The 15,763-nt window shown below is 34.9% G+C and overlaps 1 protein-coding gene across 2 annotated transcripts in view; it reads left to right on the top strand.

The window, feature by feature from the left end:
* The window catches only part of atp9b (ATPase phospholipid transporting 9B), a 329,584-nt gene that overhangs the window by 156,485 nt on the left and 157,336 nt on the right, over positions 1-15,763 (top strand). For both annotated transcript variants that reach the window (XM_039737704.1, XM_039737705.1), the window contains exon 11: positions 14,707-14,783. In XM_039737704.1, the coding sequence (XP_039593638.1) occupies positions 14,707-14,783 (77 nt within the window). The remainder of the gene's footprint in view (positions 1-14,706; positions 14,784-15,763) is intronic.

Raw genomic sequence — 15,763 nt, forward strand, 5'->3', positions numbered from 1 at the left:
TGATCTTCCACGCTATTGATTTGTGGTCTGTCTCCTCTGTAATTGTCAGGGCACTGGCAATTGGAGCTGAAGGTTTGTGAGGTGTTCCCCACATAATTCCCCAAACACTTTTATCTGGGCCTGACCTTGACCAGCAGGTTGACCTCGACAAGTAATCACACTGCTCATCATTGAAATTTTATTTCCTTTGCTGACATCTATGAAAGTTTTCAGCAGCACATTCATTCTTTATATGAAGCTTGTGGCCAACCAGTGAGTAACAGAAAAGTTTGGCAAAAAATTACTTTAATGAGTACTGTCAAACCCAGAAAGCTAAAACAGGTGCTTTTCTTATTCAGGTTGTCCACATGGTATGTTGTTATTTAATAGTGTAAATGTAAAACGAACCTGTTTCATTGCAACACTGATTTTTGTTTTCATAAATGTTCCTGGATTATATTAGCCTCTTACATTTTCCTGATGTTGCTTTTCAGAACGATAGTAGTACTTCCCTAATGTAGGCTGTTGTTTACAAGTGCTAGTCATGAAGGACATTTCCATCTCTTTCCAGAATGAGATTACGAGAGGCCAGTGACTGATGTGACCACACGAGAGAGCCACTGAGCCCCAATCCCCAAATACAATCCTGTGTTCAAATCACAGTCTTTTACTCATCAAAATACCTTTAATAGGTTCTGCTTCCTTATTTGACACAACACAGCACAGAAAATAATCTTCTTTTCTTCTCTTGCACCTCCACTCCTCCCAGGTATGTTTTGCTCTACTCCACTCCAGACTCAAGACTGTCCATGTGAAGTTGAGGACCTTCCTTTTCAACCTAACCCAGAAGTACTTCCAGTGTCGAAACCTCATCTTCGGGAAAGCACTTCTGACATTGGGGTACAAACTCGAACACTCACTTTCTGGCAGCCCCCAAGGAACCCAACAGGGTAGCTCTATTGGACCACGGCCCCCAAGCTGCCCTATGGGCGACCATATCAGTGCTCGCCATGAGGGATGCTGCCACCCAGTGTATGGAAGATCTACCTACACATGGAAGGCAGTCTTCCATTGTTCCATATGTATGGCCTCCTGGTTGGTATAGGGACTAGTATTTTTATGCTGGTCGGGATGCTCCATCTATTTTGTTCATCCTGTAAATGGCATCTCAGCTGCACAGTTAGTCCTGTCCACTGTTGCTGGGATGTCTAGCCTGGTGTAGCTCTCATCTGCATCTTATGATGTTTGTCTCCCAGCCAGTTGAAGGATAGGAATCCATCTCGGTTCAGATTCCAGTCCTTTCATTACACTGCTAAGCAAATTCAAAGGTTATTAGTGTATGAAACTGTATACAACATACAAGCATTTTCACTTTTTTTTTTTATCACAATATATATTAGGTAGTCAACATAGTTTTAGTCAAGTAGCTTCCCAGTAATCAAGCCTGAAATGTGTATCTTATACATTTTAGTCAAGTAGCTTCCCAGTAATCAAGCCTGAAATGTGTATCTTATACATTTTATTACCCTGCTGTATACCCTGTATGTGCTTTTTTTATGAAGTGAACATGTAGGACAAAAAAATATATGTGCACAGTTTAAAATATAATATTCTTAAATTACTTCCTTCGCCCACCAACCCTGGGGCAGCACCTGCTCTTTCAAGGCTGAACCACTTGAAAGGCGTCAGAACACTCCTCCATTAGAGAAAGCGATTGTATTTAAAGAGACTAGACTTGCCCCCTGCTCGCTTTGCTCGCCCCCCCTTAACCCCACCCCAAATCCCCCGCTAATCCAGCCACTTCACGTCTCTGCCACTCACGTTGTGAAGGTGAAGGTGAAGGTGAAGGTGGAGGGGGAGGGGGCGTCTACTGGACACACACTAAGGAGATGCGGTCTGATCTGCTGCTGTCTTTGTGTTGCCGAGCTGCATGTTCTGTTTGTCGTGCTGCACATCAATCATTTAAAAGCCTGTACAGCAGCTGTCCTTTTGTCTCCCTGCCGTGTCTCGTGTGACGTTAAAGTGTCTCGCGCAGGATGTCAAATTGTCTTCCATTCCTTCCAAGATTTTTTTTTTAATAATAGAGAGATGCTCTACAGAGGAGTATGCGGGGCCTGGGAGGAGGACAGTTTGGTCCTTAGTTATTATAGACAGAAAATCAGTTACTTCAGTATTCACTACAGCTATTTTAAATGCCAATAAATACTAACGTGTAGTAAAAAGTGAAATTAAAAAAGTAAATTACATTAATGCCTCATCAAAAGCAATATTATTAATTTATCCACTAACTTGCATTCTGGAAACATTGCTTTTTTGCATTTCTGTTTGCATATTGTTCAGGATATTTTTTCTCTTTCTCGTTTATTGGATGATTCTCTTTGTTCTTCATTTTTATTATATGCAGCTCTCTTTTGTTCATTATTTTTTTTTCAACATTTATTATCAACTCTTGCTGTCTTTTTCTGTCGCAATGTAAAATTCAACATTCTTGAATAGATCGATGATAGATTTGCTCTTGTGCCTTGCCATTATAACCGACTGCATTGAAGGGTGAGTTAGCAGCACTGAGAGTGTCATGGGGTGGAACAGAGAGAGGATGTGTACAGTAGGAGTAATGATTGGGCAAGCAGTGTGGAAGCAAGTGGTTAAAGCTGAATATCGTGGACACGATGGAAACCTTTTTTTAATATAATAGAGAGTTATAAAAAGGCGTAATTCTTTTGTTCACTTTTGGAATTGTTAACAAATTGTATTCAGGCTGTAATAAATCACTTAAAGCAAAGTAGGAAGCATTGTAGAAACACAAAGGGCATCATTAGTATGGCAGACTCCTGAAAAGATATCTTTAGGGTGAAAAGGCTATTTTTTATTTTTATCTTTATCTTACTAATAATACTCTTATGGTGTTTTATTATTTTCACAGTATAATAATAATATGCGTTACTTACATTTTAATTGGGGAAAACTCAGTGAGCCCCGCAACAACAGAACTTGGCAAGGATCTGAACCCTTGATTCTGTAATCATAAAGTAATTATTACTTTGCTGTTATTTTTAAGATGTTATTATGTAATCTGGATAGGAATATAAATAATGAGCTGGTTAAGTTTGCAGATGATACCAAGCTAGGTGGATCAGCAGATAATCTAGAATCCGTTAAATCATTACAGAGGGATCTGGACAGCATGCCAGCTTGGGCAAATTTGTAACAGGTGAAATTTAATGTAAGTTAATGTCGAGTGTTACACATAGGTAGTAGGAATGTGGGATTTGAATACACAATTGAAGGTCTGGAAATTGAAACTACTACTTATGAGAAGGACTTAACGAGTCCTAGTGGGTTTGTCACTTTTAACTTCCAGGTAGTGTTCAGAAGTCATTAAGAAGGCTAATGGAATGTTAAGTTTTAGATGTGCAGAGTACAAGTCAAAGAAGGTTATGCTACTTACATTTGTAACCTTTTGATGTGTGGGCTTAAAAATTGATTTATGGGAAATTGTTGATAGAAATATTTAAACTATGTGAGAAAATGGACTGTGTATAAAACATTCTCGACGAATCTTACAGTTAACTATCTGAAAGACACATTTTCCAATTTTATTTAAAGAGTTAATATTTTGAAAATTAAAGACGTTAAGATAATCCATAGTATAAAAAAAATGGGATTTAGAATAAAACATTTGCAGCACTGAAAATTACAGAGCTGTGTTATACATATACATAATTCCATTCTAATCCCATTCTTTAATTAATCCCTTCAGTTTTTGAAAGCCGGCCACCTATTTTTGCCTAATGTTGGTAGTAGTTGTTACTGTTCCTCGATTCTCTTGTTCAAGCAGTCATCCTGAGAGATTGTATGAACCACAGGTGCATCACCGAAGAACACTACATGTTATGTCAATTTATTTATATAGCACATTTAAAACACCATAGGAATGCTGTGGCCAAAGTGCTTTACAATAATAGAATAAAAGAAAACAAACCAATAACATAAATAGAAATAAAATATTTGAACATAAATAAAATAAATAGAAGTAATGTCATAATCACAATGAGGAAAGCATCAGAATTACTGAAGGTCACGGAATGCAAGTGAATAGAAATGAGTCTTTAATCTCGTTTTGAATTGTAGACGACTCCTTTATGTGATGAGGTAAAGAGTTCCACAGGCGAGGAGCAGCAGCTGCAAATGCTTTGCCCCCCTTGGTTTTACACTTGATACGAGGGACAACAAGAGACAACTGACCAGAAGATCTAAGCACTCTGGACGGCTGGTTTAAAACACACAATTCAGATAAATAGGCAGGAGCGAGCCCATGTAAAGATTTCAAAACTGGCAACAAGATTTTAAAATGTTATGGTGCACGTTAGTGCACGGAGTAGACAAATGACTTTCAGTTCACTTTATTCTTAAAATAATAATGCTTTTTATTTTGGGGTAAGGCAGAATAACTTTATTTTGAGGCTTTAAAATGTCCATATTGTGTCACTTTTCTTCTGCTCTTTCTAAGTGAGGGATTACATAACATTTCCCATCCTGCTCAGTCCAATTCAGGATCACTTGGGGCCGAAGCCTATCCTGGCAATACTAGCACAAGACAGAACTTGTAAATAACATTGGGCTGCTTAGTAAATATAGTTAAAACTCTACACACATTATACACTCAAGCATTTATTCATGAATTTTTGTACATCAGCTTTCATCCATTTAACAGATGGCTCACATCTGCTTTGATATCTGATTTCTAGTGATTTCATCTCTTAGAACAGCACTAATTGAAGTGGTTATATATTTAACATCCAAAAAAATTATTTTTTTTAACTGAAAAGCCTCACTTCGTAGTTTAAAACTCATAAGCTTTTTTTTTTTTTATTATTAAAAACTTCTTTCTCTGATGACCATTATGCATCTACCCTTTGAAAGGATTTTTGTTTTCCCTCTCAACTGAATCATAGGTTTTGAGACTAAAAAAGTAAATGACATTTCAAAGTTAATACAATGAAAATCACAATGAAGCTAGCAGAGTTCCTTATCATTGATAGTTTAAAATGTTTAATTCAATTCAGGTGTGTGGAGGAATCATAAGATGGAGACAGAAACCAGCCCTGGACAGGGTGCCAGTACATCACAGGACTTAATCACTCACACAGAGCCAGTTAAAGGAATACTCCACAGAAAAAAAAATATATATATGTATTTTATATATGTTACCTATCCCATGTAACTTGTAGTGATGGCTGAGAAAAAAAATGATTCTCATGTTTTCATGAAGTATGACAGAAACAAAATTATGCAATAATAGGAGGCAATAGTGACCAGTGATTTACCTTGGCAAATGATTTGAAAAAAGAGAAAAAAATCCTCGTTTTTACCCACATTACACATGTCTGTTAACCAGTTGTGTGCTCAAAATGTACAAAGCATATGCATTTTTTGCTAAAATATTATTAAGTAGGTATACATCATAAACAGGAAAGCTCATTTCCATAATACAGTGCTTTTGAATTGAAGTCAGGTCTCTTAACCAGTGAATGAGAGAGAAAACCAGATCTGTTTAAAAACATTACATTTTTTTTTCTCAGCCATTACTACAAACAGCATGGGGTAAATAACATGAAAAACAAATAATTTTAACATAACCCCTGTGTCTTTGGGAATGTGAGAAGAAACCCCATGTAGGTAGATGGAGAATGCATAGATTGAATAGGGACAACAACCAATTTTAAGACTAGGGTGAATAAATTATGTGACATTGTAATTATAATTTATTTTAGCACAAAGTATATACTGTATGGTTACAGTTTTTGTTACGTGATTTATTGCTGATCCAAATTTGATCTTTTTCCATTAGGCTGACACAATAAAAATTGCAGGTTCAGGTAATATTAATAATGTTGTTGTTGTTAATAATAATTATTTTATTGTAAGGGATTAGTTACTAATTACAGTTAATCAGTAATAATCAATGTTGACACTAATATCATACATAAGCCCATAAACTTTCCCTTTGAGTTTTTCCTTTAATGAGTATACCATAAGCCTTAAATCATTTAATTTTTGATAAGGTTTGTTCCTATGATGGTTAAAGATCCTTAACTTCAGAAAACCTAACCCTTCAAACAAAAATACTTCTACTTTCCAGTGTCATTTGTGTTAGTTTACTTCATAATCCTAGGATTTTGCACTGCAGACCATTTTTTTGATTCATTCCTAGCAAAAAATACAAATGACTTCTTTCCAAATGCCTTGAGGCAGATCATTTGTTCTCTACTGTCTCCATCTACGGCAGCTTGAAGAAGTGGTAGCACTAATTGGAGAGCTCTCATCTTATCATATGCAGGAGAATTCACGTCTTCAATGGAGGGCTGTCTTGTCACAGAATGGTGACTGATTAGTGCCTCAGTAAACATACTAATAACTGTTTCATGAAGCACAACAAAGAAAAAAAATGTTTTAATTGGTTTTCATTGCAATAAAATGCAAATGTTTCATTTTCCATAAAATACAATTAAATTAAGTATATGGATATCTATTGATTCTTTGTTATGAATCAATTGATTCCATTACAGTATATGCTGGCTCCTACCCTGCACCTCCATTGCTTATGCTACAGGTACAGGCTCTTGTGCTTTACATGAGTTTTCACTGTTGACTACATCCCTTTTTATTGATGCCGTCATTTTTTCCACAGTACCAGCCGTATCCACATACTTGTCTGAGGCTTAGCCACATCAGTCTCAAAATTTAAATCAAGCCTGAACTACTGCACTCATTTGTAAAGTTCCTTTCATTAAATTTCATTACACCTCCATTTACTATATTTACTTTCATGTTTTCCTGCCATTCTTGTTTTTTTTTGTTTTACTTTTTACTTTGTTTAGTCCATTGAATATGTTGTAGTTTACGTGAACTTCCCCTCTTCGTGATTTGCCCATGTTCCATTTTATACCCTCATTGAACAAAGCTGCAAACAACTTTTACTATTATTTATATGTGGTTACATGCCAAGGCACTTGCATTGTAACTGGAAGACCACGTAAAGGCAAAATGTTCAGTAGACAGCATCTGGATGGCAGGTAGCACAGCTGGTAAGTCGTCACACACCTGAAACACACTTAAAATGAATGTGGAAGGTGGCAGAGTGGTAGATTATTCTGTGTAGCTGACACATTCTGCACTTTCTTCCACATTCTATCTGTTTTATCATAATGGGCCTCTGTTATAGTGCCATCAGTTAATCGGCTGTATCAGAGGTAGGCAACACTAGGAAAAAAATAAAAATAAATGAATGTGTGTGTGTGTATGTGTACATATATATGTATATGTATGTATGTGTATATATATATATATATATATATATATATATATATATATATATATATATATATATATATATATATATATATATATATATATATATATATATATATATATATATATATATATATATATATATATATATATGTATATGTATGTATGTATGTGTGTGTATATATATATATATATATATATATATATATATATATATATACTGGATTTTTTTCTCCCAAAATAATATTTTGTGTTTACTTGTGTTATATTTGATTAATGGTTAAATGTGTTTGATGATCAGAAACATTTTGTGTGACAAACATGCAAAAGAATAAGAAATCAGGAAGGGGGCAAATAGTTTTTCACACCACTGTATGATGTATGTGTATATATGTATGTATGTATGTGTGTATATATATGTATGTATATATATATATATATATATATATATATATATATATATATATATATATATATATATATATATATATATATATATATATATATATATATATATATATATATATATATATATATATATATATATATATATATATATATATATATATATATATATATATATATATATATATATATATATATATATATATATATATATATATATGTATATATATATATATATATATATATATATATATATATATATATATATATATATATATATATATATATATATATATATATATATATATATATATATATATATATATATATATATATATATATATATTTATGTGTGTGCATGTATGTATACAGTATGTGTGTACACTTTTCAATTGTCTGAGACTCCACACGCCTCACCCTATCTGTCCCACTCTGTACTGTAGTATTTGATGCCATACCAACAAACTGGCAGATAGGTTTTGCTTTTGGTCCAATAAATGGATAATTCACAAGAAGTCTCTTGTGATGAAAACTCCAATATGTATACACCTTCACTAACACTTCACTTTTGAATCTCGATCCTGTCACTCTCTTAAGATTTTTTGTGTGGTTGTTACTTACTCAGTCTGGTACAGTACATGCTATACAGTTAATATCTCTGTTTTTTAATTTCATATTGTTGCATATTTGTTTTTTTTTTTATTGCAGTTTTTCACTTCAATTGCTGTGTTAACTGAATATGTGTGAGCTGGAGGATGTCATTGTATCATGTGCTGCATTGTTACATTTTTCAAGGTTTCTGTACCAGCTAGCAAAAGATACATCTCATTTTACTGTAAAAGTATAATGAAAGTACACTGGATAAATAAAACTTTAACATTATATTGTAGTAAAGGTGCCTGAGAAAAAATGTTTGGTGAAAACAATGGTTGCTGTGCGGATTTTAGTTTAAGAGCTTTGCACAAGGAGCAACCACAACAAATTTCAACATTTGAGCCAGTTGGACATAGTAAAACCCAGCAAAATATGCTAATTTGGCAGTATTCTGTAAATTCTGTTAATTTTATCATATATTTTAATTTTGTTTTATAAATTACAGTAATTTACTGAGCCCATACAACAGTACCAGTAGAAATGAGCTGAGAAAAGAACAATAAATCTTTTTTCAGGCACAGGGTGGTATTTAACTTAAAGTGAGTCACAGCACTTCGCTAAAACAATTATGTGTTCCTTTAAGGGACGAGTACATTGGGCAGCATGTAGTCTCCCAAGACAGCCTTAAGACCACCAACTGAATGTGGCTTTAATAATAAAAAATATGCTCTTCCAAAGCTTTCACTACAGGTATGTGATCACTGCAATTGACACGATTGTGACAATTTAATCCATTTTATTCTTGCGATGCGCACACTGCACTGTATTGTGGCTACAAGTGCTGCATGGATTGTAAGATTATCTATAAACATGTAATAAAAATATATACAAGTGTATGTGTTTGTTTAATATAATATAATATAATATAATATAATATAATATAATATAATATATCTTGTATAACACTTAATGCATTAGGATGTGGATGGTATGATGACCAAGAAGGGAAATGTTAGAAATAATATACTAATAAAATATGCTGCCTTTTGTTCAAATTAGTGATTAATTATGAGAGCTAATTGTAATATCTGCAATCATTCATTTTGGTAACTTCCAATAATGTTTACAAATCTAGCAAACTTCCTAAGCATTGTGCTTCGATGAGTTGACTCTTTCTTCTTTTTATTTCGGCACATTATTTTTTGGAGACTACTGCACGTCAGAGCCGATTAGTGGCCTAGCCAGAAAGCCAGTTGGTGTTTTTACAGTTTCAACTCCATCCATCCATCCATTTTCTGAAGCTCTTCCTGTTTTACAGGGTTACAAGGAGCTCAGTACACATGCAGTGGCCCAAGCCAAAAGTTTAACTTGGCTCCTTACGGCTTTGAAGAAATGGCATGAGCCAATCTATGCTTATGCCATCTAGTGTTATCTCACATCTATATGATAAATTAAAAAAAGAACTCGTTCAGGAATATACGTCTGGAAGGAGATATCCAGGTTTTGAAGTCTAACCATACTAGATTATTAGTGAATGATATTAAGTACAATTCTTACATTAAGAAGTGTATTTTAAATATGTCGTAACCCCAAGCATATTAAGATGCTGTCCATTTTCAATAATGCACCCTGTTCTTTTACCTTCCCTTGCCTAACACATAGTGAAAGGGCATCTGAAGGTTATGGATCATGTTCGAGCTTGACATCTCTGCTATTAACAGTGTTCATTGTAATGCCGATCTGTATCTACTGTAATTTAGCACTGATAATAAGTTTCTCACTAATTTTTTCTCGCCGCCTCCAAGACAGCTTGCCAGACATGATTCATTGCTCCTAATTTTTTTTCTCTAGTCCTGATGACTCTGGAAGTGTTTAGGATGTATTTAAGTTTATAAGTGGCCTTGCTCTCCCATCATGTTCATTTAATATTAATAGCACATTCATCTTTAGAACGAGGCCATGATAATGAATTGGTAAATTAAGATGGGGATATTGATCAGATTTTATATTGTTCTATGAGGAGGTTAAATAGTGAATACTGCAAGGTACTGAGACTGTCATGATATTTTCTCTTTTATCAAATTGATGGGATTGTCTTTGATTAATGTTTGAAGGAAAATCATGAAACCATGCTATTAAAGTTAATATTAAGCATTGTTTAATTACATTTATGAATATTAATAAGTCTAATGTTTTGATGTTTTTCCCTGCAAAAGTGTGTCAACCCTTTCTTGTTTGTGGAATCTTTAGTGTTCCCATATGCTGACCTATTGAAACTTTAGGTGGCAACTTATTTTTTTGGTTACAAAAATAATAGGCATGATTATGAAAGCCAATGAAAGTATGAATCTGACCTCAGATTGTTTGTTTTTTTACTTCCCTAGAGGTAGAGATATAAAATTGCCAGTAACTGGTGTCTAAAATTGAATTGTATTGAAATCGGCATTACACCGCTACTGTAAAATAGTTATCATTTGGAGTTTACACATATTCTCATTAATCTTGTGGTTTTAATTATAAAATATAATGAATGGCCTCTTTATTAGGTTCACCTTCCGAATAGTAAGTTGGTCTCTCATTTACCCTCAGAGCAACCTGAATGTTTTAGGCTTGTGTACTGCACATGTTGTCAAAAAGTGTGTTGCAGAAGTGCTGCTACATTTTTTTAACTCAAATATGTTCCATAATGTTTGCAAATTAGTTGGTGGTGAATCTTAACTCTCTTAAAGCTTGTTCTGTCTCATCCCGCAGGTGCCAGTTCGGACTGAGACATACTAATAAAGCAGGCCACTGTGTTAAGCTTATTCTAGTGTCTTGTTCCTGGACCTGTTTTTGGACATTGCTAACTTATTGTCAAGGAATATTATCCTAGTTAAAAAGGTCATTCACAGACACTGTAGTGTTTAATCATGTTATCAGATCCCATATGACATGCACCTAACATGAAAGGTGCAGAAGAGCATCTTTGTATTTTTTTTTTTTTCCTCCTTTCTTAATCGGGGGATAGAAATCTCATCAGCAGTTTATGCAACTGCTACCTCTGTTACCTTTCTTGTCTCACTCTCTATATTATACTCCTTGTATTCAGCAATAGGGATCTCTGTGTACTGGGGCTGTCTTTACTTCAAGTTTACCACTAATACAGACCTTCACAAGAATATCATCTCATACCCTTAGAAGACCACAGTTAGATAAGGAATGAAAAGTCTAGCTTCTTGGCTTGTTGGTAACTGCCAGACAGGGACATTAATTTAATAATTCATTTTACTTAAATATTAGCATCAAATATGACCAGTGCAAAGAATTATATAACCTGAGTGGGTTGATACACTCGTCATTCTGTCCCAGATGACAATTCCCAGAAGGCTTATTTTTTATAGCTGTAAATTATACATTATTAATTGAACAATGAAACGAAAACTAAGAGTAAAATCCATTTAAGTGTATGTTTCATTTGCAGAGTTCCTTGCAAGTGTTAATTTTTGAAGCTAAGCTCTTTACAAAAGTGTCAGGAGTGCAACAACTGCACTGAACTATTAAAGTGTGGCAAAAAATGCAGCAACTGAACTGAGGGAACTCTTTGAAAAAATGTCTAATAAAAAGGAACCCACTCTGTCCCTATGCCATCTGGCACACAAAAAACATGTAGCTTGTTTAATTTCATCTCAGAGAGCATCATACATCTGTATACCTTGACAAGCTTTTAAGTCAGTCCACACTTTATAATCCAGTAACTCAAATGCCTTTCTGTCTCCTTACACCTTCACACAGAGTGTCGTCCTCTTCCTTCTGACTCAGACTCCTTTATGCAAGACTCCTTTTATGTTTGACCCGGAACTAGAGAGATCTTTTCCTGGCAGAACCCAGAGACCCCAACAGGGTAGTCCTTCCAAGCTACAGGTCCCATGGAACCCTGCGGGAGTCCAAACTCAGGCCATATCAAAGTAACACTGCCACCTTTCATCTTGGGGGATAAACTGTCCCAGAGGATCAGTCTACTCCAGTCCATCCATTATGGCATCTATGTGAAATATGTATAATTCTATATACTGTATAATTATTATATATACAGTATGTGTGTGTGTATGTATATATATATATACGACCTTTGTTTGGAATACGACCCGCGTGCTAGAACACTGCGCGCTACCCTTGTTTACTTCTCTCGAGACAAAGCCACGACTGCCCACGAGCGTCAGTACGCCAGTTGGTAGCATTCAGTGAACAACCCGCGCTATAACTCTCTGTAAATTTTCATGGTATTTTGTGTTTTTTCGCGTAAATTTGAATTGATTATTGTAAAGTATGAAGGTGGCATGCGTATCCAGAAGTTGGCTGCTGCATACCGTATGCTGAGAACGACGGTATCTACTTTTTAATAACGTCTTTGTTTTTCACAATCGTAAAGTGAGTTAAATTTTCATTTATTTCATCTAATTGCTTTTGTATTTATGTATTTTAGTATTGAGCAATGTTTAAATGGTTTTATACAATCCCATTAATGTATAATATGCCAATAACAATAGGATGTTTTTTCATGGGAACAGATTAATCATTTTCCCTTTATTTCTTATGGGAAAAATTTGTTTGGTAATACATCCTGTGTGGTATAAGTCCAAGGATCTGGAACGGATTAAGGACGTATACCGAGGTACCACTATCTATCTATCTATCTATCTATCTATCTATCTATCCATCCATCCATCCATCCATCCATCCATCCATCCATCCATCCATCCATCCATCCATCCATTATCCAACCTGCTGTATCCTAACTACATGGTCACAGGGGTCTGCTTGAGCCAATCCCAGCCCCGGGCAGGGTGCCAGCCAACCGCAATGTGTGTGTGTGTATATATATACACACACACACACACACACACAGTGGAACCTCGAGATACGAGTTTAATTTCTTCCAGCACTAAGCTTGTATAAAGAATTTCTCCTATCTAGAACAAACTTCCCCATTGAAAATAATGGAAATCCAGTTAATCCGCACACCCAAAATTATCAACATAAAAATCAATTTTTTAGCTGATGGTTCTTCTCTCGCTCGTGCACGCGTCCGTCTCTCTCTCTCCATGCTTCACTGTGGGGACTGTATTGGACAAGTGATGAGCAGTGCCTGGTTGTCTCCACACACTGAGGAGAGGCAAGACACATGACAGCCCGCATGGAGTTTATTTATATATATATATACATATATATATATATATATATATATATATACATACACACACATTGCAGTTGGCTGGTGCCCTGCCCGGGGTTTGTTACCTTCCTTGAGCCCTGTGTTGGCTGGGATTGGCTATACCCACTGTGTATATACACATATATACCCACTGTGTATATACTGTATATATATTTTAAATCACCTGTAGCTCACAAACTGTTTGACCCATTGGCCTGAAATTTGGTACAGATATACTACGTGACCTCTATTGTCTGCTTTCAGGGTGATGATTGACCTCTCAAGGTTATTCCTCTTTATATTATATTTTATTGTAGATTCAACTCTTGGCAGCAGCCAGTAGGGCGGCCGTGCGGTATATGTGTACGGGCGCCGTTCTCATCCCTACCACCTTCGCCGTCACTCCCCTATCTCTTCATATCTTAAATCATTCTTGAGGCAGATTGGAGGGCACTTAAGTGAAAAATTAAGGAAAACATACTAAGTAATTGCAACACAAACACTGACTTAATCAGTTTTAACACAAAAAGATGGCGACGAAAGAAGAGAAGATGGGGGGTCGCGAGGGTAGAGCAAAGAAGAGCTGCTCAGGAACAGCAAGTGCATCAACCTCTGAGCAAACGAATGGTAAATGTACAGAGGAAGAGGATGAAGACTAGGAATGCTCAAGTCAAGTGTATTCACTGCGTGTTATCGTGCAGTGCACCATCCATCCTTCCATTTTCCAACCCGCCCCTGTGACCCTGCAGTGCACTAATACTGGGGTGTATATATATATATATATATATATATATATATATATATATATATATATATATATATAAGTCTACCTAGGTTTGCAGGTGGGAAGTTGTTTTCCTGATCTAATATGTAGTACTGTGATTACTAGTAAAGGAAGAGTATAACAGTATTTGTTCCTTTTGCTTTTTTTCATTCACCCTGTCATTTGTTATTACTTTGCAAAGCTTCGTCCACATCCAGAATTGTACAATTAAGTGTGATTTAGTATGCAGTATTACGCTATGCAATCAAATGTTATCCTATGTGCTTGGTTTTAAGATAATAATAACTAAAATTATCATTTTTGTAAATCCGATTTAATGTTCCCATCCACTTTCATATTTATAATTTCAGCTTCACAGTATCAGTTTGTTCTTTGACTGCAGTATCTTTATGGTTTATTCTGTCATAGTACTCCTGATAAATGTGTTGTTTCTGTCTTACAGGTACTGTAATAGGAGTTGTTATATACACAGGAAAAGAAACAAGAAGTGTCTTGAATACATCTAATCCAAAGAATAAGGTACTATAGATGGTGTTCTCTTAAGAAAACCCCTGTTTTGGCTTTATTTAATTGTGTGATTGACATGTTCTGCTGTTCCAAGCAATTAGATTGGAATGATATGTACTCATTAAGACATTGGTCACATTTTCAGCTTTTAAGAAGAGGTCAAATGTCAAACTGTAAGAGCAACACATTAATCTGCTGTCTTAAGTTTGAGTAGTCATTGATGTCTTTTTTCAGTGCTGGTATCAACTTAAGGCTGTTTGTGTTTGCTTTGGTGATGTTGATGTTTGATGAAATAAAACTCCTTGCTACACAGAGTATTTTTTATAAAAGACAAAACATTTTTTATCATTGTTTATCATTTGGTGAATATGGTAAAATAGTGGTGTGTCTTAAAATTAGTTACTGTAAAGATATTGTACAAGCAGGTAGGCATCATTTGCTATAAATAGCTTGTTTTATTTCCTTATGAAGAGTTTTTTTTTTTTGGAATGATTAAGTTTCATATTCTTTATACGGTGTACTATACAGGTGAGTGTAAAGTGCTGCCACCTGCCAAGATATGTGCTGCTATATTTAGGTATTTGAAAGGGTTTAGTAAACCAAACAAGAATCCGAATACCAGGGGTGAGTGTGTTGGCTCTTCTGCCCGAGACTGAAAATGTAGTGTGGTTTATGCCACACTTTTCAGTGCCATTTTTATGTCTCTCCTATGTACTTTAAGGAAGCAGTGACTGTGGGAATAGAGCATTAAATATATATATATATATATATATATATATATATATATATATATATATATATATATATATATATATATACACAGTATATATATATACACAGTATATACAGTGATGTGAAAAACTATTTGCCCCCTTCCTGATTTCTTATTCTTTTGCATGTTTGTCACACAAAATGTTTCTGATCATCAAACACATTTAACCATTAGTCAAATATAACACAAGTAAACACAAAATGCTGTTTTAAATAATGTT

Source organism: Polypterus senegalus, chromosome 15, assembly GCF_016835505.1.
Source record: "Polypterus senegalus isolate Bchr_013 chromosome 15, ASM1683550v1, whole genome shotgun sequence".
Classification (NCBI taxonomy): Eukaryota; Metazoa; Chordata; class Cladistia; order Polypteriformes; family Polypteridae; genus Polypterus; species Polypterus senegalus.